At 51.2% G+C, this 21602-nt stretch overlaps 11 protein-coding genes across 11 annotated transcripts; 6 read left to right on the top strand and 5 right to left on the bottom strand.

The window, feature by feature from the left end:
- Nucleotides 1-370: 370 nt before the first annotated feature.
- Nucleotides 371-2890, top strand: K489DRAFT_318025 (uncharacterized protein; the record flags this gene model as incomplete). Its single annotated transcript, XM_033601282.1, has 4 exons — nt 371-692; nt 828-1360; nt 1464-1684; nt 1738-2890. The coding sequence occupies 4 exons, from the start codon at nt 371-373 to the stop codon at nt 2888-2890; spliced, it is 2229 nt and encodes a 742-aa protein (XP_033460615.1).
- A 1146-nt stretch (nt 2891-4036) lies between these two features.
- Nucleotides 4037-4906, bottom strand: K489DRAFT_200275 (uncharacterized protein). The gene has a single exon (XM_033599594.1). It carries the CDS (start codon nt 4743-4745, stop codon nt 4149-4151), a length of 597 nt encoding a protein of 198 aa, XP_033460616.1. The 5' UTR covers nt 4746-4906; the 3' UTR covers nt 4037-4148.
- Nucleotides 4907-7167: 2261 nt separating this feature from the next.
- On the top strand, nt 7168-9222 carry K489DRAFT_318043 (uncharacterized protein; the record flags this gene model as incomplete). Its single annotated transcript, XM_033601285.1, has 2 exons — nt 7168-7336; nt 7388-9222. 2 exons carry the CDS (start codon nt 7168-7170, stop codon nt 9220-9222), a joined length of 2004 nt encoding a protein of 667 aa, XP_033460617.1.
- Nucleotides 9223-9683: 461 nt separating this feature from the next.
- Nucleotides 9684-10213, top strand: K489DRAFT_200330 (uncharacterized protein). Its single transcript, XM_033599595.1, has one exon. The coding sequence runs from the start codon at nt 9818-9820 to the stop codon at nt 10121-10123; it is 306 nt and encodes a 101-aa protein (XP_033460618.1). The 5' UTR covers nt 9684-9817; the 3' UTR covers nt 10124-10213.
- K489DRAFT_379579 (riboflavin kinase) lies at nt 9805-10824 on the top strand. The gene has a single exon (XM_033604685.1). The coding sequence runs from the start codon at nt 10304-10306 to the stop codon at nt 10682-10684; it is 381 nt and encodes a 126-aa protein (XP_033460619.1). The 5' UTR covers nt 9805-10303; the 3' UTR covers nt 10685-10824.
- Nucleotides 10335-11196, bottom strand: K489DRAFT_379580 (uncharacterized protein; the record flags this gene model as incomplete). Its single annotated transcript, XM_033604686.1, has 2 exons — nt 10335-10825; nt 10889-11196. 2 exons carry the CDS (start codon nt 11194-11196, stop codon nt 10798-10800), a joined length of 336 nt encoding a protein of 111 aa, XP_033460620.1. The 3' UTR covers nt 10335-10797.
- A 445-nt stretch (nt 11197-11641) lies between these two features.
- Nucleotides 11642-12734, top strand: K489DRAFT_409410 (uncharacterized protein; the record flags this gene model as incomplete). Its single annotated transcript, XM_033607576.1, has 2 exons — nt 11642-12392; nt 12457-12734. 2 exons carry the CDS (start codon nt 11642-11644, stop codon nt 12732-12734), a joined length of 1029 nt encoding a protein of 342 aa, XP_033460621.1.
- A 187-nt stretch (nt 12735-12921) lies between these two features.
- On the bottom strand, nt 12922-13932 carry K489DRAFT_369921 (NAD(P)-binding protein; the record flags this gene model as incomplete). The annotated part of the gene is made up of 5 exons (XM_033603089.1): nt 12922-13145; nt 13199-13457; nt 13513-13543; nt 13593-13621; nt 13675-13932. The coding sequence occupies 5 exons, from the start codon at nt 13930-13932 to the stop codon at nt 12922-12924; spliced, it is 801 nt and encodes a 266-aa protein (XP_033460622.1).
- A 336-nt stretch (nt 13933-14268) lies between these two features.
- On the bottom strand, nt 14269-16796 carry K489DRAFT_379583 (uncharacterized protein). The gene has a single exon (XM_033604687.1). It carries the CDS (start codon nt 16489-16491, stop codon nt 14293-14295), a length of 2199 nt encoding a protein of 732 aa, XP_033460623.1. The 5' UTR covers nt 16492-16796; the 3' UTR covers nt 14269-14292.
- A 420-nt stretch (nt 16797-17216) lies between these two features.
- Nucleotides 17217-20263, top strand: K489DRAFT_409413 (SNF2 family DNA-dependent ATPase domain-containing protein; the record flags this gene model as incomplete). Its single annotated transcript, XM_033607577.1, has 5 exons — nt 17217-17653; nt 17709-17804; nt 17863-19929; nt 19981-20122; nt 20180-20263. 5 exons carry the CDS (start codon nt 17217-17219, stop codon nt 20261-20263), a joined length of 2826 nt encoding a protein of 941 aa, XP_033460624.1.
- Nucleotides 20264-20728: 465 nt separating this feature from the next.
- On the bottom strand, nt 20729-21065 carry K489DRAFT_200466 (uncharacterized protein). Its single transcript, XM_033599596.1, has one exon. The coding sequence runs from the start codon at nt 20958-20960 to the stop codon at nt 20784-20786; it is 177 nt and encodes a 58-aa protein (XP_033460625.1). The 5' UTR covers nt 20961-21065; the 3' UTR covers nt 20729-20783.
- Nucleotides 21066-21602: the final 537 nt, after the last annotated feature.

The following is a 21602-nucleotide window of genomic DNA, read 5'->3' on the forward strand; positions in this document are numbered from 1 at the left end:
CTGCCGAGCGATTGTTAAACAGGCTCAATCATGCCAGTGAACGTGCCTGAAGATTTCATTTGTGTGTATTTCAATCAATCAAAAACAGTATTTGGCGAACATGCTGTGAGAGGGTGATGTTCCGGTAGTGCATGCGAAAGGAGTACGGCTTATCACAGCAAGAGGGGCATCAGGCAGCGGGGCACGTGCTCCTACGCTCAAGTTCGCGCCCAGAATACTATGGATAACGTCACTCCATCTAGTAGGCAGAGCTACTCTACGTATTCGACAGTGTTGCTCGACAAGCTGTCTCCGTAGAAATTATCGCATATATTGACTGCATCAACCGCATTTTTTGGCTAAGTTTTGATCGTTGTTAAGACGCATAGCCATGACGCACCGAGTCAAGAATATCGGTTATGACGAAGACGATCTGTTTGACCAAGACGACTACGTGGAAGAAGAACAAGGCTACAGCGCTGAAGACCGTGACAATTTTGCCAGTCTGACGCCGGTTGTGAGGGCGGAATTGGAGGAAGCCGGAGTTCAAGTCTCCGATCTTCAAATAGAAGAAGCTCTTTGGCATTACTACTGGGACGTGGGCAAAAGTGTGACCTTTCTAAAGGGCGCCCGCAAGCCCGAACCAGACGCAAAGAAGGAAAAGCCAAAATCGAGATTTGACGAAGCGGCCCACAAGTATGCGAAGAAAGCAGGTGAGTCGTGCTGCTGCTCCCCTCTGGCCCGGAGACAATCACCACCGCCACGTTTGGCGCCCGGAATGGACAGTGAAGGTGGGCATGCCAAGCTAGACGCAGCTCGCAAGATGCTAATCATTCGAGGATCAACAGACAATGTGCACAGGCCTCATTTATCTGGGGTTGAGTGGTTTCGAAATACACCTTGGAGGGATGTCGATCCCGAAAATGTTGGAATTCTTGTTCCTGCACCCGATAATCGACCGGAGCCTCGACTTCTTGGTGGTTCGACCAAATTGGCCAAGTTAGCTGAGGAGCGTCGTAGGAAAGCTGCGGCATCACAAGGTGCTCCAGCTCCTTCTACGGGATCTCTCAGCTCACTGGACCGCCTGAGCAAGCCGAAGGACATAGTTGACAATAAAGAACCAAGTCCTCGTGTCGAGGTCAAGAAGTATCCAATCCGGAGGAAAGAACCTAGCCCTCCACCACAGTCTCCGACGCCGCCTCCAGTCGAGCCAAAGGAGATACTCCCAGATTTACGTTCTCAGCCAACGGCTTTTGGTCGCACGCTTGCCGTCAGTCCACCGCGCGCCTCAACCATCTCAGCAGCGATGCTTCGCGATATCCTCGGCGTAGAAACCAATTCGGAGCCTTTCAATGAACCCTCGCCGGATGATAGAATTCTCGTTGCGCAAAAACAAAGCAAAGGCATGGCCAAATGATGTAGCTGACCTAGACGTTTACCCAGATAATGCCAAGGGTAATCCTTCAACGAATGTTATCACCAAGAAGGCTGCTGCTGTCAAACCTGAGTCAAGCGCGGCCGCTCCAGAGCAGATCAGAGTCCGAAGTAAGGGATTGGATGTGCTCAAAATCTGGTTAAAAGACCGACCGAAGCGTAAGCCGTCGGCAGCCTTTGTCGTCGTTGGTCATGTCGACCATGGCAAAAGCACACTCATGGGACGATTGTTGCTCGACACCGGTGCCGTGACTCAACGAGACATAGACAAGTATGGAGCATGACTCTGACCCTGGCTCGGAATATCAAAGCTGACGATGACAGGTACAAAAAGCAAGCCACTGAGCTCGGCAAATCGTCATTTGCACTGGCTTGGGTGATGGACACCGGAACTGAGGAGCGAGAACGTGGAGTCACTGTGGATATCGCGCAACATCACTTCAGCACTGACAAGGTCGACTTCACCATTTTAGACGCGCCGGGCCACAGAGACTTCGTACCAAATATGCTCGGTGGTGCCTCGATGGCAGATTTTGCTGTCCTAGTGGTCGATATAAACAATCTCGAATCAGGGATGAAAGGTCAGACCAAGGAGCACATTCTCCTTGCAAAAGCCGTCGGCCTCCAAAGAATCGTGGTGGCAGTGAACAAACTAGACACGACGGTCCCACCCTGGAGTCAAGCAAGATTCGATTCGGTCAGAAACGAGGTTACTGGTTCCCTGGAGAAAGAAGGCTTCGACATTGGAAACATCATCTTCGTCCCCTGTAGTGGTCTCAGCGGTGGCAACGTCGTCAAACCTTTGTCTGGCGAGCCTACTCAACAGTGGACGTTCAAAACATATACCACGTTGTTACATGCTCTAGAACAATCGATACCTGACGCAACCAAACAGGAAAAGGTTGAGAAGCCGTTTCGCATGCAGATCACGGATGTGTTCCGTGGTGGCATCACAAATCCCTTGTCAATTGCCGGTCGCATCGCCAGTGGTCAGATACAAGTCGGCGATGCCGTCATAGTACAGCCCAGCGGCGAGTCAGCAGCCATCAAGGCCATCGAAGTCAACGCAGATGGCAGAGACTGGGCGGTCGCCGGCGAATTGTGCAACCTTCATCTTACTGACGTTGATGCCCAATATCTACACAGCGGTGACACCGTGTGCGACTCACGTAAGCCCGTCCTGGTTGCGCACACAGTCACAGTGGATATCACTGCCTTAGACAGTCTTCTACCACAGAGCGTGGATATCCACATTGGTCGCCTGAATGTACCTGGTGCTGTGAGCCAGCTCTTGTTCACACTGGATGCGAAAGGCGAGGTTCTGAAGAAGAAGCCTCGAATTATCAAGACCGGCCAGCGTGCCGTCGTCAAGATCACCTTGGAGACTCCTGCGCCACTGGAAGCTGGAGATTGCGTGGTCTTACGAGCGGAGGGGAGCACCATTGCCGCTGGCGCGGTGGACAATGTGAATAGTTGATGCCGTGTTACTTGGCGTCTCCCAGGCTCATGCGTCCAAATTGCAAGCTTGTGTTGCCCTGTGGTGACGTGATATATGCCACAATTTCTGCCTGAATCTTACATGTCGTGACCTGGTGTGGTCGTGCCGGCAAGTTGGTTCCGGAAGACCCTATTTTCACAAAGTATGCAAGAAGGATGCCATCGGCTGAGATGGAGTCCCCTCGAGCAACCCTGACACTTAAAATGTGACGCTGAAACAATGGTTCATTGGTCATTGAAGTGTCAGATGCACTAAATGCTTGCTCGTCAATACATCTCACGTGCAACAGCTCATCCCGTCATTCTATTGCGTAGCTTTACCTGAGAATATGGCAGTGCTTTTGTGAAGCACTACACAGCAAGGTGGTGTATTATACGCTTAAGAGCTTATGCGTAGCACGCAGAGGCTACAGTGCTGCTAAGCGGAGGATGCACTGCTCGACATCAACCAAGTTTTACATCGGTACAGCTTTTGCGATGTAGCTTCTGCACGATGGATGCGACAAGAGACACTTTAGGTATAGCCTTTCGCCAATTTTGCTTGGTACGTCGAGGTCAGATGCGTCTTCACAAGCTGCTATGAGATTGGGGTCTTAGTGAGATCATCCATGTGAATCACTCGTAGTGTTTTACGTGGAGGAGCCACCTTGCAAACTGATTATACATTCTCGCGAATTCCGTTTCGATTCTCGAGGGCAAGCACTTACGATTGTAACGACAATATTCCTATGGGCAAGGAGATTGCGATGTGCGTAGCTTTTCGATGTCTTCGGGGGGAAACTCCTCAGGAGCAGAGGCCTCTCGCAAAAGGAGAGACAATTTGATGGCATTGTAGCCAACAATAGCATGTGTCGAAGTATCACGAATCCCGATTGAAGCTACGACGGCCAGTGATACCGTGTCAGGTCGCAATCTGAGGTTCATGTCAGTACAAATGATCATGCCAAGGAGCATCATATCCGGAGGATCTTTCCGGGTGATGAATGGGGGCCTCAAAAGTGACATCTCACCCATACGTGGTGAGATCAATGATTGTCGGTGGAGCCAGATGGGCTCGCCTGCGAGAGACCCACGAGGCACCTACCCTTGCCCATGTGGGTACGGTGAGAGACCTCCTCCACACGGGAGCCCTGTCATTACCACCAAGAAAGAGTTCTCGTAGATGGAATCCGTCGTGATCCGAACATCATTTCAGAATAATTTTCAAAGTGACATTGCAATGATTATCGTGCGCAATGTTAAATTTCCGGATCGTGGCGAGACTGACCGGCGGCCACCAATACCGCCAGATCGCCACCATTTATCTGAAAGTGTTGTTGTGTGATGAATTCCTTGTGCATGCTGAAATCAGGATGCAGAGCTCGCTTGTACCACGGCCAGCTGATGCTGCGCTCGCACAGCATCTGCATCTCTGCAGTGCTACCACGTGGCCTTGAAACAAAGCGATGGTTTTGCAGCAGACTCATCATCTGACGCCGCGTATCTCGTGTAGCATCGAAAGAAGTTGTATCATAATTGCTGATACTGAGATTCACTATGGCAAGGCATTGTGGGCTAGCTTTGTGATACACTGGTGTCTCTGTTTGCAGCGACGACGTCGCAGACGCCTGGTAATTGACTCGACTTCGACCCTTTACCATCAAACATCCCACATTCATCAATTTTACATTGTACAAAAGTGGAATTAGCACGGCACGAACATGAAATCGTGTATAATGCTTTGGATTGGGGCCAAATCGTCCCAGGATCCTGGCGACGACTCCCACGATTGACGAGGAGAATTGTCCTTTGATGCGGAAGAAATCACCCGACATGAACCCAGGACTTGTGCGCATGGCTATCTGATTTGGAGGATGAGTTCAGTCTTGTCGAGACCGCAAAAGGATTCCGAAGTTGCCCGAAGTTCTTTCGCGATGCAGTCGTGACGTGCAGTTGTCGCGTGGGCAGCTGGCCATGTGGCAGAGGGCTTGGCGATGGCCCGGAGCCCTGAAGACAGCCCAAGTGGCCCGCTACAGTCTTGGAACGGCTTGGAAACCGGGTCTGCCCAGTTCATGCACTCGTTCGTTGGAACTGCTTCCATGAGGAGTCTGAATACTCAGGAGAACGGCTGCAGGATTGTCTGACGAAGAAGAGTGTGGCAGCGACATCGGATTCTGTCAAATTACGTGCAACCTGTGAGGCGATAGTGCATTCTGGTTGTCGCAATTGTGGCCACAGCATAATGGCCTGCTGTAATAAAGAGGTCGTTGGGCGATTGTGTGGACGGCTCTTGTGTGGTCAAAAATGTACCTTCGGTTGCAACAAGACCGTACGACGAACGCACTCGGATTCCTGAACCATACCGCCGCCTCCGTACAGTGTTGCGACACACAGTCCGCACGGTCAATCATCATTGTCTTGCTGTGCCTCGGCGCTTTGCGAAATACCGTAGGCTTCATAAAGGTCTCAAGGGAAACGCGCCCACGAGCCGGTCTCAAGCCGTTCGACGCGATGCCGGTGTCGGCAGTCGGCGTCTACTGCGGACGAATGAGAATTGAGCAGATTATGCTCAGGCATGCCCGCACCTCATATGGATTACGGCACGCAATATACGTCTGGGCTAGTCAAACACCCTGGGACTCTCTCACCAATATCTTCAGTGCTGCAGGAAGCGTGACAAACAGAAAATTGTAGCATGCATGTAACTGCAATTCATGCACGGCGACGGGCGCATGTATCCACATCCAATCGATATTTCCCAGCATCGAATTTAGCACATCGTGGAACTCCACTCGCGAACAGTCACGAGACGTTTGTTTAATTGGCCATGACGCGTGTGAAATGCCCAGACGCCGGCTGACTGACTGTATGCGCACTGTTCACTCTACTCGAGCATATCTCCCTCCCTCCGTCTTCCTCTCTCCTGGGACCAGTCTCGATATCATCTTGAGGCTTGTAATGAGAAACGAGAATAGTAGCACGAGAATGGTTGACGGAACGTGTGCGGTGTCCATCGGAGAAGACACCTTAGGAGCTCCCGGCCGTAGACCACTCTCATCACAGGGCGATCAGGTCGTGATGTCGATCATAGCAATGCAAACATGTATTACCATCACGGGATGGAGACAGGGAACCTTACAAAGACAGTTGCGGCAGCAGCAACAGCCAGCAGCAGGGGGATGTGAATTGAATTACAAGCAGGTTTGCCCTAATTAGCAGCAGATTGACGAGGTGGTGTTCGCCGGGTGCGTTTACCCGAGGATGACGCGAAACAGCAACAAATGCCTCCGATCATGTGCCTAGGCCTGCGCGGGGCTTGCAAACATGGAGTCTTAGTGGAAGCAGAGGAAAAAAACCTACCACCACTCTCAGGAACAGGTGCTCCATGGATATCACGTCTTTACTTCATCCCGTTTCCTTTGATTGCCTCTCCCTTGAGCTATTTGCGGCGCGCGACATCTCTGGATGCACAGAAATTCCCCGCTACAGTGCAAGGCGTCCTTGGCTGTGTCACCTTGATTCAGACAGACACCAGAACTCGTTCATACGACATCGGTCTGGGGCGCCGACGACTACTGCTATCCGCTTTCACAATCAATTTCGACAACGTACGATTCGTCAGCATGATGTTCAAGACGGTGCAATGAGTACCGGCAGCAACAAACGGCAGCAACAAGTCTCAGACCTCACTCTGGACTGTCCAATGCCCTCAGAGAGCCACGCGCCACCACTAATAGTCATACTAAGAACGATTGCTTCACATCTTCTTGTGCCTGATTGAGGTACTATCATCGGATCATATCACACCATTCGCATATAACAAGCCTTGTGGGCTTCTATCATCTTGTCAAACTAGTGCTCACCGGTTCACCAACGTGCTGGAAAGACAACGGATAACTTCGGCCCCCAATTTTACCGTGAGCAGACTTGTGGTGGTGCTGTAACACAGCATCATCCTTGCCCTTTCGCTCCGGAGTTCTCGCAGTACTCTTGAGGATTGCGGTACCCGGCACTACGCTACATCCCTCTCCTTTGGATCTTGGATCTGTGGACCCGTTGAGGTGGAACGTACTTTGGCGAGTACGGGTAGGCGGCTGAAATAAGAGTCCGAATTGAGCATTGAACCAATCCTGAGCTCAATTCGTTCGGATAGGGAGCACACCCCAGACGCGTTTGGAGGGAGCTCGTGGAGCTCGCACATATATAAATACGATGGCGCCGGTCGCGGATGATGCGTCTCCTTCCTCGGAAACTGGCACCGATCATGAACACAGTACGATGTGTGGGGACAAATTAGATCAGGACTCCGCAGACGACAAATCCCCTCACCAAATGGACGGCGAAGCTGGCGCTGTCGCCCGGGCCAATGCCAAAGACCCATCAAGACCTAGGCGCAAGAAGGCTCGCAGAGCATGCTTCGCCTGCCAGAGAGCACATTTAACGTGTGGTAAGTTCACCGTCACCTTCACATGGTATTGAATGCTGAAAATTTTCACAGGCGATGAGCGACCCTGCCTACGATGCGTAAAACGTGGCCTACAGGATCAATGTCACGATGGCGTTCGCAAGAAAGCCAAGTATCTCCACGATGCGCCGGCGGAGGCCTTAGTCCCTGGTTTCCAAGGCTCCTATCATTCCAACGGAACGCATGGTGGTCCAAATATCCCAAGACCATCTCCATCTACCCAACACAACGGAAACTCTTCGCAGCACAATAATTACTTTCCATCCAACACCCACCAAAGCTATCCTCGTTACGGACCAGCGCCACGACAAGGTCCTATTGGACCTCCCATGCTGGATACGAGCAGTATGATTACTGACTTCGCGAGTCATCAACACATCGAGACGCCGAATCGCTATTCTTCGGTATCAGGAACGCAAGTCACTCCCAGCCACGAAATTGGTCTAGATCATCCGCGCCTCTCCGCGAATCCCACGTTCGATCACGCTTATCTCGACCCGAGTGATCCCAATTATTACGACTTTAGACTGAATATGGCCGAACTCAATTTTGGCAACACCTACGGAGCCCTCGAATTCGGCATGCTCGGACATATCACGTCCAGCGCTATCGATACCAATGACTTGGATGCCCTTAACCCCATGGGTCAAACGAGCTCGAACATGGGATTCGATCGCTCCTCCGGATTCTCTACGAACTTCGGCTATAATAATGGCTATGCTTCCAATTGGCAGCATATCCCTTCCATGGGCTCTCGCCAGAACAGCTCAAATAACGTCTGGGCGCTGCACAACCATGCTTCGGATGCTTTCGCCATCTGCGAACATCCTCCATCTTTGACGGCCTCGAGTCCTAAGTCGCAAAATCAGGACAGTTCAGGAAACCATAGCGGATCGCCCGATACTTCCGCAATACTCCCAGAGCAGCGTGAGCAGGAGCTTCTGCGATTGTCGCACCAGAAAGCACGCAGGGCACCGTTTCCCTCGGGCGACCCTAGTATAGATTCTGCGCGAAAGCGGAAGCGTGACACCTCATCCGTGTATGAATCTGTTAAGAAGCCGTACGACTATACCAACGCCTTTCACGCCATGACTGAATTCATGAGGAAGCGCTTCGACCAGCACAAACTCATTCTCATCGCGAAAGCTCTGGCCACTGTCAGGCCTTCATTCATCGCTTGCAACAAAACCCTCACCCAGCATGATCTTGTCTTCACTGAACAAGCATTCCAGCGCGCGATATATGAATATAAAGAGATCATCACCCAGACCTCAACTCCAACGATCGTCTGTCGCCGGACGGGTGAAGTTGCAGTCGTCAGTAAGGAGTTCACCCTCATGACCGATTGGCAGAAGGATGTATTGCTTGGGCATGAGCCCAATCTCAACGTCAACACGGGTGAGACCCTTTCTGATGCCGAAATTGAAGCTAGATCAAGAGGGTCGATTACACCGCGAACGGTGAACGCAGAAGTTGAGAAAAAGATCCAACCAGTGTTCCTCGCGGAGCTGATGGATGCCGAGAGTGTGGTTGACTTTTACGGCGATTTTGCCGAGATCGCGTTCGGCGCGTCACGAAGCTCAGTCGTAGGAGAAACCTGTACCCTCCTCAAATACCGGACGAAAGAGGATCATCTCGCAAGTTCTCTGTCCCACATTGGCGATGACAGCCACATGCGAAGGCATTCATCGAATGGAAAGGCAGACAATCATATCAAAGGCGAATCTGGGATGAAGGCGCTAGGAGGGAAGGAGGGCAGAATTGACTGCTCATTGTGCTGGACGGTCAAGCGCGATACCTTCAATATGCCGCTGTTGATTGTTCTCAACGTGAGTTTTTCACCTGCAAGTTTTGTGACATTTTCATGACTGACAACCCACGTAGTTTCTTCCAATCACCAGCAATTGAAGTGCGTTACCGGCATTCGAGACAGCGGCTTCTGTCCGTGATAGTTCACGTAATTTGGGGTTAATGGTATCTTTCAATGGCAAACGCCCGGGCATATTTGTTTCCTTCTTACTGCATTTTGCTGGGCGATCCAGCTTGTCGATTGCATCATTTCGGGCATACGATCATCGGGAGTATTGAATGGGCGAGGCAATGGGAAAAGTTATGGGCTGTATGATGTTGATATCCATCGTCATTTCGAAAGTTACTATCGCAAATCGCATATGCATTGTGAGTCTGAATTCATGGCATTGGTATCAGGGAGACCCTATGGCGTTTGTGTCGTGACGATCTTCATACGTGTGGTGATGGTGCTAGTCACGTGCCGAGACTAATCTAGCAACACTGTAGACGTTCATTATTACAAGCTACCGATCGCCGTCTACGTCAACATAGCCCTGGAAGGTTCCGCTGATTGTCAATAATTAGGTATTATTATACAATACACATTCTTTCCCTCAGTCTATACCGCTCATTCGTGGTTCGCAAACTTGGCAGCGAACCGATCATTGCACGATGCGACCCGACGGACCACGCGATCCGGTTGCGGGACCAGACGATGGCCCCGCTGCGCCGTTCCCACTCCGTTTGAACGGCAAAGTTATCAAAGGATTTGGCCGTGGCAGCAACGAGGTCAGTTCAGCAACCCGCATTCTTGCCTTGGCTCGGAAAGATTCATACATCAAGACCTTACATTCCATCGATACAAGCTCAAGCATTGGGAACTTCTGTTCGCTGCCTTTGCAAAGCACGTTGCGGCGGAATCCCCAAGACTCGTTATCGCAATATCTTATGAACGCAGTTGAACATCCATGTTGTTGACCGTCTTACTGATGGTATAACTTTCAGCTGGGAATACCTACGGCCAACATTCCTTTATCCGGACTCTCTGTTGGAGGACATGACGAGATCGAATCCGGAATTTACTATGGATGGGCGGGTCTGTCGCCTTCGAAAGCCATTGAGCAGAGTGCCTATGGCCCAGACTCTAAGTATAAACTCATGACCGAGAAGATCTACGAAAACATGAAGAGCGTCCTATTGAAAGACGACAAAGCCGATAGCCAGACACAGACTCGCGGCGCAGTGTTCCCAATGGTCATGTCTATTGGATGGAACCCATACTACAAGAACACTGTTCGCAGTATCGAGGTGCACATTATGCATGATTTCGAGACCGACTTCTACGAAAGTCACATGAACGTCATTATTCTGGGATTCATCCGGCCCGAGTACGACTACGTCAGCAAGGAGAGCTTGATCGACGATATCAAGACAGACATCGATGTCGCCGGGCAGAGCCTGTCACGACCGGCGTATGTGAAATATCGTACAGAGCCTTTCCTACTTGATTTCAACGACAAGAGTGATGTTGCAAGCTAGATTGAGATCAAATAGACTACTTCAGTTGTCCCGAGATTTTCGTTAAAAAGCCAAAGTCGAATGTTTCCTTATTGCAGAGCTCAATCCGCGGCCGAACAGGGGGAGAAACACTTCTACGCACCACCCTCACGTTTGGCATATCTGTCACACTGTTAGAATGCGCGAGAATCAAATGATCGTGACAGGTCAGTCGATTAAACTTACTCTTCCTCAATCCTCTCCTCATATTCAGCATCGCGCTTGGCTTGCTCTTCCTTGCTAAAATCTTCGATGACACGTCCGCTGGAGTTTCCGCTGGACTCGACGGCGCGGCCTTGTGAGTCGAAATGACGAGTCTCAGTCACAGCGGGTCCACCGTAATTCTGAGAGGATGAAGTAACGGTAGTACCAGAAGGCGTAGCCAGAGTTGTGTGGCTGGAGCGATATCCTGTGGTCTCGCCATTGTTGTTGCTAGTGCTAGAGCTCGTGTAGCTTACAGAGCTGGAGAATGAATTTGACGATTGGTTGGACATACTGATGGTCGGTAAATGATGGAAATATGCAGAACGATTGATATCATTTGTCGATGATGTGGAATATCTTTATATATTTCGTGTCATTCGGTACTCCGATACTACGAGAACCTGCTCGCGTTGATGTGGCGTAATCTGCGATACTGTGACGTCAGCCGGCGAAAACGAGACTGTTTCACAGGGCGACTGTGGCTGTACAATCAAGCTTAGAGTTGCACAATCATCATCTGATAGAGCTTCTTTGTGCACGTTATGCAAGCTTCGGGAGAATTTGGGAGCATTTAATGGTTTCGCGACTCGTATCACGCGTGCTCATCGAAACCTTGCCAGTATTGATAGATTCCTCGCATGAAAATAATCTGCCTTTGGATATTCATCTAACGATAACAAACTTACTCCTATTTATTCCGCAACGACCATAGCACCCAAAGGTTCCGACCTCGATATGGAGAAATCGCAGTGGGCAGATCCGCCTCAGCCAACCTATTCGATACCTCCGAGCGAGTCATTCGCGCAGACCGGTCCTCAGCAAGATGATCTCTTCGATGATATCATCCCAGCCGATGAGGCCATGCGCCTCCGTTCAGACGAGGATTTGTTCAACGACGATTTCACACCAATCCCAGAACCAGTGACGGAGCAGGTCGCGCCAACATCTGCTTCTCAACCGCAACAGACGGCCTCTCCTGAGATCAGAGGCCACGGAGAGAGCTCGCGAGGTCGAGGTCGTGGTCGTGGAAGAGGCCAGGCTTCGCGTGGTGCGGCCAACGGAGACGCGCGCACTCCGGCGCAAGTCCAGGCGCAGACCAATGCACCCGAGAGTGCGCCTTCCGGTCCTCGCAAAGAAACAACATTCGCAGTTCGAGGGGATCGTCAGGCGACGGGTGGTGTGAAGAAGCCGAAGCTAACGGAAGAAGAACTTGCAGAAAAATTGGCCAGCATGCAGATCAAAAATGCGTCGGCGGCGGCTGCGCATGCTCGGGCGGAGGCTGACGCGGCCGCATTTGCGGAACGAGAACAACAGGCGAAGCAGGTTGCGGAGCTGAAGCGAAAAGAAGAGCGGCGCGATCGGCAGCAGATGATGGGTGAGCGAGAAAAGAACAGGCAGCGGAAACTCAAAGCGATGACCGGACGGGAATGGGATGCAGAAAAGGAAGAAGTAGACGCAAGGCCTGATGCGCGCCGGGGCTTTGGAGGTTAGCAACTGCAGTCCTTAAACGTTCATGTTGTCGTGCCATCTTACTGACTGCGAGCCTCCAGGTGACAAAGACAATTATAGTGACGGGCGAGAGTATATGTACCGGGATCCCAAAGCAGCAAATAGAGGCAAGGATCGAGGACCGGGGCGCGGTGGGCGTGGTGGTCTACCTGAAGCGCCAATGCCTCCCAAGCAAGAAGATTTCCCAGCTCTTGCGCCGCCTGTATCCAAGGCGAATGAGAAACCAGCGGCCTCGGCAACAACTCTTGAGATCAACACATTGCCTGAAGCGTCAAACGGAAAGTCATGGGCTGAACAAGTAGAGTCACCAGCTTCATGAAGCAGCTTCGCCAATGAAATGAAAATGATTGCAAAACACGAACAAGCCGAAGAAAGTTTGATGCGGCCGATCATGAATTGTGAGGAGTTGGCTTCAAGTGAAATCGATCCTAGCCCAAGCGACACCTCTCCACTGCGCTGGGAGCAGAGATCAAATTGTACATGGGCACTTTAAAGCCGGCACTCCATCATGCTGATGTCGGCGGAAACAGCAGTCGTCCTTCCATTCCACCATCACACATCAAGGAAACGCCCGAGACGTGGCCGCTGAGCGTTGGCGACGCAACCACGACGATCTGCCGTGCAACGTCTTCCGGCTTGGCCATTTTCTGCAACGGTGTTGTCGCCAACGCCTTTTCCATAATGCTCTTATCGTTCAACAGGCTTGTGGCCATTGGTGTAGCGACCCAGCCTGAGCAGGTTATCAGTAAGGTCCTAGTCAGAGAGAGCTTCGCGAGGACACACCCGGGTTTATACTGTTCACACGCGCCTTTGGTGCAATAGACACGATCTCGTTCTTCAATGTAGGAACGAGTCCGTACATCAATGCTGCTTTCGATGCAGCGTAGTCGCCATGGCCCGCTTCTCCAAATTTGCCAGCCGTCGAGCCTATGAAAATAATGCTTGCTGTGTCTTTCGCATTGTCAGATGCGGAGCGCAAGGCTCGTAGATAGGCCTTGCTAAGAATGAATGATCCTGTCAAATTTACTGCGAGTGTGTTCGCCTAGTCCAAAGGTTGTCAGCGTGTTTTATGTGTTTACAAGCTCAAGCGCTCTAACCCATTGATCAATCTCCATATCCGCAATGTGCCTGCTTCAGAGGTCAGCTGGCAACTATGCGACATGAGAAAATAACGTACGCGTCATTGGTCGCAAACACTCCATGATTCTGAAAAGTCGGTATTTAGCAGCGACCTTGCTTTCTCATCATTCCACACGTACCACGATAAGACAGCTCACAGGACCGCCTTGTTGCTTCGCGGCCTCGTCAAATAGCCTTTCCACGTCTGCGGCATTACGCACGTCGGCCTTGAGACTGACAACATCTGATAATGAAGCCAGCTCGCCGATATTCGTGTTGTAATGAGCGGTCACTCGAGCTCCGACTTGGAGAAATGTGCGCACGGCTTCAAGACCAATGCCACCTGACGCGCCTGTAATGAGAACATGGACATTTCGAAGACCAAAGTCTAACGACATTGTGGAGTTCAACAAAGCTCAATAAGAAGAGACAAGAATATTTCTGTAGTGTTCGCTCTCACGGTATTTGTTGCCAAATAGACTTCTCATCATAACTGGCATTAGAGCCTGCCCAGGTGCCTAGTACAGCTCCTACTTGGAGCTGCCCTGTAGCTGCATCTCGTTTGACGACAGAAATCCGGGAATCGCGAAAATTGCATGTTTGTGAACCTGCGGCAAATACCTGCCTGACAGATTATGGATGAGGCACTGTTTCGATAAGGATCATTGTAGCCACAGGCGATTTGCATTCAGACGACTACCAAAGTGAAACCTCATTTCAAATTTTATATCTGTGGCGTGTGAAGAAAGTCATAATTGTCATTGAAGATTGTGTCTAGCGAAGACCCCCTGCCCGAGGGATGTTAGATAGCCGTATCTTGTCAACATGGTCGGTTCAAAATTAGCTCGCTGGCCACCAACTGCAGCGTCAGCAAGATGCTGCAGACCACCGCTGTGCTGCATCATTCTCTCTTTCTTGGACTTGACTAGCTCTCGAACCGCACCATCCCAACCCTCGCTTTCCAATCGGCCAGCCAATCCGCGACCCTCTCCTAAGCACTCTATCATCTGATCCAGACCTCTCATTGCTTCTGCCCTTGTCTCGGCTACATCACATAGTTCACAAAGCGTCATGGCAGCGAGCGCACCAAAATGATGATTGAGAGGCGTCACGGGTGTGAGGCGACTGTTCAGCACTGTTGCGACCTTGACGGCATGCCCGACAAGCTCACTAGGCTCTGTTGTCGGATTGAGACGCTTGATAAGCAAATGGCAGTGGTGATAGCTGAGATGTACAAGATTTAACGATCCCCAGACTGACTCGACTGATTCCCTGAATCGATCAATTTCACCTGCAAGCGTCAGGCCGAGCAATGATGAAGCAGGATTTGAAGGTGCCATCACGTCGGTTGATGGGGTCTTCGTTGTGGTCAGTATCGCCGCCAAGTGACCAATGATGAACGATAACCGAGCAAGATGGTACGTAGACTCTCCTAAGAGGATTTGATCTTCTGGTAAAAGGACCACACTATTCTCTGGCAACTTGAGTAGGTCGGCTGTAGAGGACGCGTGCCACCGATCGAGAATAAATAGTACCCACCAGACTCGCCGCGCCAGGCGTTCTTCGGAGTCACGATCGCCCTCCATAACCGAGTGAGAGGTGCTCTTCATAGCATTGATCTCCAATTGCCCTGCAACGCCCGCAGCCCTACCGAGCCACTCGGCTCGGCTGGGCCCAGCCTGGCCACGGATCGTCGCAGGGCCATGATTGTCGCTCTCAAGCGCCATGAGGAGTAGTGTTTGCAAATAAAGCAAATTACTGGCATTCGTGTGAGAACTAGGGTTATCAAAGGGATACTTCGCGAGCAGTTCTGCAGCACGTTTGAGTACCTGTGGGTAGCCCGCATTTGGAGGAAGAGTGGTGGTCGGGAATGTTCGCATGAGACAGTCCAAAGCAACGAGAAATGCCTCTCTCAATGACGCTGGACAGATGCCAAGACGCTGCCGTAGTCGATTCTTGCTGTTTGGAAGTAATGGGAAAGTCTGATGAATCAAACGGTAATATTCGTCGATGACGCTCTCGTTCCAGTCGAAGCTTGCCACAGGTATTGGAGGCTCGGCATCGAAGGCCATGCCGACAGTGTCGAATCTGCCATCATTACTGCCTGACCGCCAGAATGGTTGGTTGGAGGGCTGTGCCTGGAGAGACAGGTTTATATTTTGTGCTGCAAGCGGATGTGTACCCATGTTGTTATGTGACTGGAATGCGTGAAGCGCTTCCGCTACATCATGGCTTCGCTTATCACCAGCTTGCGGCTCGTGAGGAAGCCGGCCATCAGACAAGTAGCCATGAAGATCGTCAACGACGGCCAACGGGAGCTGCTGGATCTGCTGGGGATCATTTCTATTTTCACGTTGCAGACTGGATGGATGGACTTGTTGTTCGAGGCTGTTAAGCCGGTCTGCAAGATCCCTGATGTAACCTTTGCTCGGACCTCTTTTCAAAGGCTGACGACTGAAGGCACATCTCACTCCCGTTCTTACACAGTTCGAGCATGCGATAGAGCCTGACTCGTCAACCGCATCACACCTAATCTTCTTACGACGACAGTCATCACACGCACGGCTTACTTTCGTGCGCTTGTCGCGGGCTTTGTCTGGAGATTGTGGCGATTCGTGGACCACGTCAGTGACTTGCGCATATGCGACAGGGCTTTCAGCTGTCACCGATGGATTCACAGCGCCCGCGTGCTCATTCATGTGGTTGGATAAGGCTCCAAAGTTCCCAAAATTGCCCATCATGCTGGCCAGGTTCGCACGCAGTTGAGGGTCATCAGGCACTTCCCGCACCAGATCGTCCGCCATTGCGGAAGAGCCAGAAGCAGTTCGGTCATCGCCAGCGATTTCCTGGTACTGCTGTGCCGATGGGTCTTGCTGATCAACTTGTTGGTAGAATGGAAGAACTTGGGTCTGTTTCGGCGATGGGTACGACGCGCCATGTGTGCTGGGCGACACCATTGTTGGCTGCCGCAGTGCTTTTACCGGCTTCGACGATGACTCTGAACAGGAAGACAGTGTTCACTATCTTGTGCAGTCCAGCAGCAGCAGCAGCAGCAGCAGAATGGCTCGCGATTGAGAATATGAATGCCGCCGCAACGAGGTTGCGGACATGATGGCGAGCTTTTGCACAGCCAAGGTCACACAACTAGTGGCATGCAAGCGATCTAACCTTGCTACTGCCAACAAGCAGTTCAGTCGTCTCGAGTGTGAGGCTCACCTCGATGTCTACAAACTGTGCGACCAAACATATCTTTTGAGATATCACAGCTTTGCATTATACAAGACGAGAATAGATTCAACACAGTAGTTGAATGTCTAGGCCGTACGTCGTCGGCGCGGATTAACAATTCTTCCTTCTCCATCAACGCCTGGCTTCCCCGGCGGCTGACCGCTGGGAGGGCGGTTTTTGCACACGAAGGTTATGCTTGGAGAGGAAAGGGTTCAATGTGAATTGTGAAGTCACGTGTTATCGTGAGCGAGACGTTGGCTGCCTACGTCATATGACGCGGTCACCAAATTTTGATCTAATGCGTGCCAGGGACCTATGGATGTCAGGAAGGCATTGGGCAACCACAATACTTCCGGACTGTACCAAACGAAGCGATGCAGCAGCATTGAACGATTCAAATTTTAGCTTCTTCCTTGATCGATTGATCCGTGGAGAACAGGGACCCACCAACGCCATGGCGAAACACTCGCCGGTTACCAGCAAGCGTCCGCGTGTAGAAGTCGATATAATGGGTGCTGACGACGAGTCACAAACCGATGGCAATAGGGGGAGCAAGACAGCACGACACTCAAATAATGACGATGCATCGAGCAGGCGAGCATCAGTGAACTCTTCGACGCCGCCCTCAAGTTATCGAGGCGGCCCAGATATCCTTCCCGAGTCTAGCTCTTCGCAGCACACTGAGGCCGAAAGGCAAAGTTGGCTCGCAGATGATAGTGCTGATGTCAACGAACTTATAATCTCGTCGCAGGAGGTAGCTCACGGAAGTGATCAATGGCAACATTACGGCGATCTTCCCATCAAAATCGTTGGTGTCAGCCACTACAAAGGCAATGCCAATCCAAACGAACATGTTGTGCTGCGTCGTGAGCCAGGAAATCCATACGATGGGTTTGTTCGATTTGATCTTGGCTTGATATTCCTTAGCTGATACTGAGAGGTGAAGCAACGCAATACGTGTCGACAACGTCAGTGCAGTACAGATAGGTCATATTCCCCGACAAAGCGCTGCGAAGCTAGCCAAATACATCGACAATGGATGGTAAATTGGAATCAATCGCGCTCGTTTCAATTCCGCGCAGTGCTGATCCATGAGATAGGCTCAACTTGGTTGCAACGCTCGCAGGCCGTATGGGTACCTATGACTGCCCGTTGACGGTTCAGATGTTTGGTCCCGACCCAACATCTCAAGCTGGCCAAGAATTGATGGAACGTATGAACGCCGATAAGCTGTCTGTAAAGGCCATCAAAGCCGCAGAAAAGCAACGTTTGAAGACGGCCAGACAGCAGGCTGCAGGTGGTTCCAGCAAATGGAAGTCTCGGCCGATGGAAGACGGAGACGCAGCTAATTCGATGATGGAAGACATCATAGAGAGCTCAGAACGCTTTGACGTCCAAAGAGCTGAACGCAATAGCGATGCCTATGGGGTCAAAGAATCTGATCTCGAAGACATGCCTCTGGCTGCTAAACCGGAAGGAATCAAGACCGAAATGCTACCCTATCAGTTACAAGCCCTGCAGTGGCTCATCGATCATGAGAATCCAGAAATCACGGCTCATGGACCAGAAAACTCGGTGCAACTCTGGTCGCGCGAGAGCAGCGGTAAGAAACTGTACACGAATCTGGCAACGAATCACTCGACACAGTCGAGCCCAAAGCTTGCCTCTGGGGGCATCTTGGCGGACGACATGGGTTTGGGCAAGACGCTGGAAATAATCGCACTCATGGTTGCCGACACCAAGGACTCTGGACGAGGTCCCACTCTAGTTGTTTCTCCACTTTCAGTCATGTCAAACTGGTCTGGCCAGATATCGCATCACGTTCACGAGAAGCACGCACTGAATGTGTATACTTATCATGGAGCGGGACGAGTCGACATGTCAGCTGCCGACTTCAGAAAATACGACGTGGTCATCACGACTTACCAAACACTAGCAATCGACTACATGCCCCGTGGAAAGGGCAACCAGAAGCCCACGAGTGAGCTACGGAAGAGTGGCCTGTACAGTCTTGAGTGGCGGCGTATCGTACTTGATGAGGGCCATATAGTACTCAATCCTCAATCAAAGGGTGCCGCAGCCGTAACGGCCGTCATGGCCAAATCTCACTGGGTCCTCACCGGAACGCCCATTATCAACTCGCTAAAGGACCTTTACTCTTTGCTGCGATTCATTGGCATAAATGGCGGATTGGAAACGCTCGAAGTATTCAACAGCGCTCTCGTCCGCCCATTGAAGGCGGGCGACGAGAGCGGCGTCTTCCTGCTCAAGGCGATCATGAAAGCATTCACCCTTCGCCGTCGCAAAGACATGGAGTTCATTGATTTGCGACTTCCCGCTTTGCATGAATACATACAACGTATTGACTTTGCACCAAAGGAACGGAAGAAGTACGATGCACTTGCAACTGAAGCGAAAGGAATGCTCGAAGCGTACGAGGAGCGAAGAGGAGCTCCAGATGGCAAGGCCGGTGACACGTATCATCACCTGTTGGAAATTCTGCTAAGGATGCGACAATGCTGCAACCATTGGCAACTCTGCTCGGAACGCGTCACAAGTCTGTTGACACAGCTAGATTCTCATAAGGCCGTGGAATTGTCCACAGAAAATGTGAAGGCGTTGAGGGATGTGTTGCAGATTCAAATCGAATTGCAAGAGGATTGCGCCATTTGCCTCGAGACGCTCCATGACCCTGTTATCACGAATTGTGGTCACTTTTTCGGGCGATCCTGTATCGCTCAGGTGATTGATCGGCAACACAGATGTCCTATGTGCCGTGCCGAACTGAAAGACGAAAATTGCTTGGTCTCGCCAAAGCATGACTGTGGAGATGAAGACGTCAAGACTGATGAGAATGATCTTGATGGCTCAAGTAGCAAGCTCGATGCCATCGTCAAAATCCTTGCTGCGAGCAAATCGAGCGATGGCAAAACGATAATTTTCTCTCAGTGGACCAGCTTCCTCAACATCATTGAGGCCAGACTGAAGAAAGAAGGCTACAAATTCTGCAGGTTGGATGGCACGATGCCCGCGATGGAGCGTGACCGAGCTCTAACGGCGTTGGAAGAGGATCCCGCGACGACCGTCATGCTAGCCTCTCTCGGCGTATGTGCAGTAGGCCTTAATCTGACTGCGGCAAATCAAATTATCCTATCGGACACATGGTGGTAAGTGGCAGTAAGATCATGGACAGATGGAAATATGCTAACACTGCTCAGGGCCCCAGCCATCGAAGACCAAGCAGTTGATCGTGTCCACCACTTAGGACAGAAGAAGGAGATTCGTGTGTTCCGCCTAGTGATCAATGAAAGTATCGAGGAAAAGACACTGGAGATCCAAAAGCACAAGAGAGCGCTTATGGTAAGTGCATTCAAGTGCCAAAGCCAGTGCGAATTATCCAGCTGATCCGAATGACAGAATTTAGCATTCTCCGAAAAGGGCGGCAAACGAGACAACCAACGACAAAGCCGATTGGCCGATATCGAACAGCTGCTTGCATGAAATTGATCGACAATGTGGCGCGATTGCACGCCGCTTGATGATGAATCTGCTACGACAATTGAGCTGTCGCGGCGGCGTGCGCAGGCCAAATTTGAGAGTCTAGCAGTACCGCTACCTTTTACCTCAAGCAGTGCAGGCACAGATTATCGATATCGATGTGAGTGAGCACAGGCGGAATCCAGTAACTACACGGTCATGGATGCCATACACTCTTGCTGGTAGGAGTGCTTGCTGGCAGGGCTGGCTATGACCTGGCAGCTAGAGGGCATGTTATGCAGGACATTTTATGGCTATTGCACAGTTTCGTCTCCGGCAGATGGTCATTCCGTACACCTTGCCAGAGGGCACTCGTCAGACCGACAGTCGATCGTCGGGCATACTATGCATCTGACCGATGTCGTGAAGGCTTGACTACGTAGCATTTGCACGATGTCCATAGCTCAGCCATTAGGACAATTCTACAACATACGTGTGCTACGACAAGTGACGATGGTGGTGGACGCCCCGCAGCGAAGTCGGATCACCGGCAACCTGTCAATCTCACATTTGGCACGAAAATTAGGATGATGATGCAAAGCGCGTGTTGGACTTTGTTAGGCCACGAGAAACGGAGGGTGATTTGGCTAGCGGAGACCAGTGCGCGCGCGAGTCGCGAAATGCGCTTGGTGTCATGATGCTTCGAATTGACCGTTTCCATTAGGTATGAGGTTGCGAAATGAGAGCATCATCCTTGAATGTTCGTAGTGAAGGCTGTTAGTCAAAACAAAGTGGTCGTCCACAATGATCCGGTCTACAGGTCGTTCCGTTCTGGTGGAACCATGACCGAATAGGCGGCGTGGTCTTCAGTCGTAGATCCTCTCAATCCAAACAACGGAATCACGAATGTGCAGTGTATTCATCGCCAGCGCTCATATCGAATGCACTGTCGCATGTTCTTCGATGTGCGCGGGACAGGAAAGAAAGGACCTGCACAGGGTGACTGGTGGCTTGCGCAATAGAAGGGTGAGGCACTTTCTCTCGCTGCACCCTGCGTGGACATGCCCAATTGCGCAAGCGTGCTCACAGACACGCGCCGCGTGGGCATACGGCGGTGACAAAGTTCGGATCGCCAAAGGAGTCCAATTCTGTTGGTACCTCAAGATGTAAGAGCAGATCTTGTTAAGTGGTGTGTGAATACTGCACAGCCTCCCGACGGTGCGAAGCATGAGCATGCCCGTTTAGATGAACAGGAGCTTATTACTGCATGCCGTTAAGCAGATACGCTTGAGAATTGTCATCAAAATACGAATGGAACGAACGAATACAACGGCACGACGAGGGGAAATTTAAGCCCGTGGGG

Source organism: Dissoconium aciculare (genome assembly GCF_010015565.1).
Source record: "Dissoconium aciculare CBS 342.82 unplaced genomic scaffold K489scaffold_5, whole genome shotgun sequence".
Taxonomy (NCBI): Eukaryota; Fungi; Ascomycota; class Dothideomycetes; order Mycosphaerellales; family Dissoconiaceae; genus Dissoconium; species Dissoconium aciculare.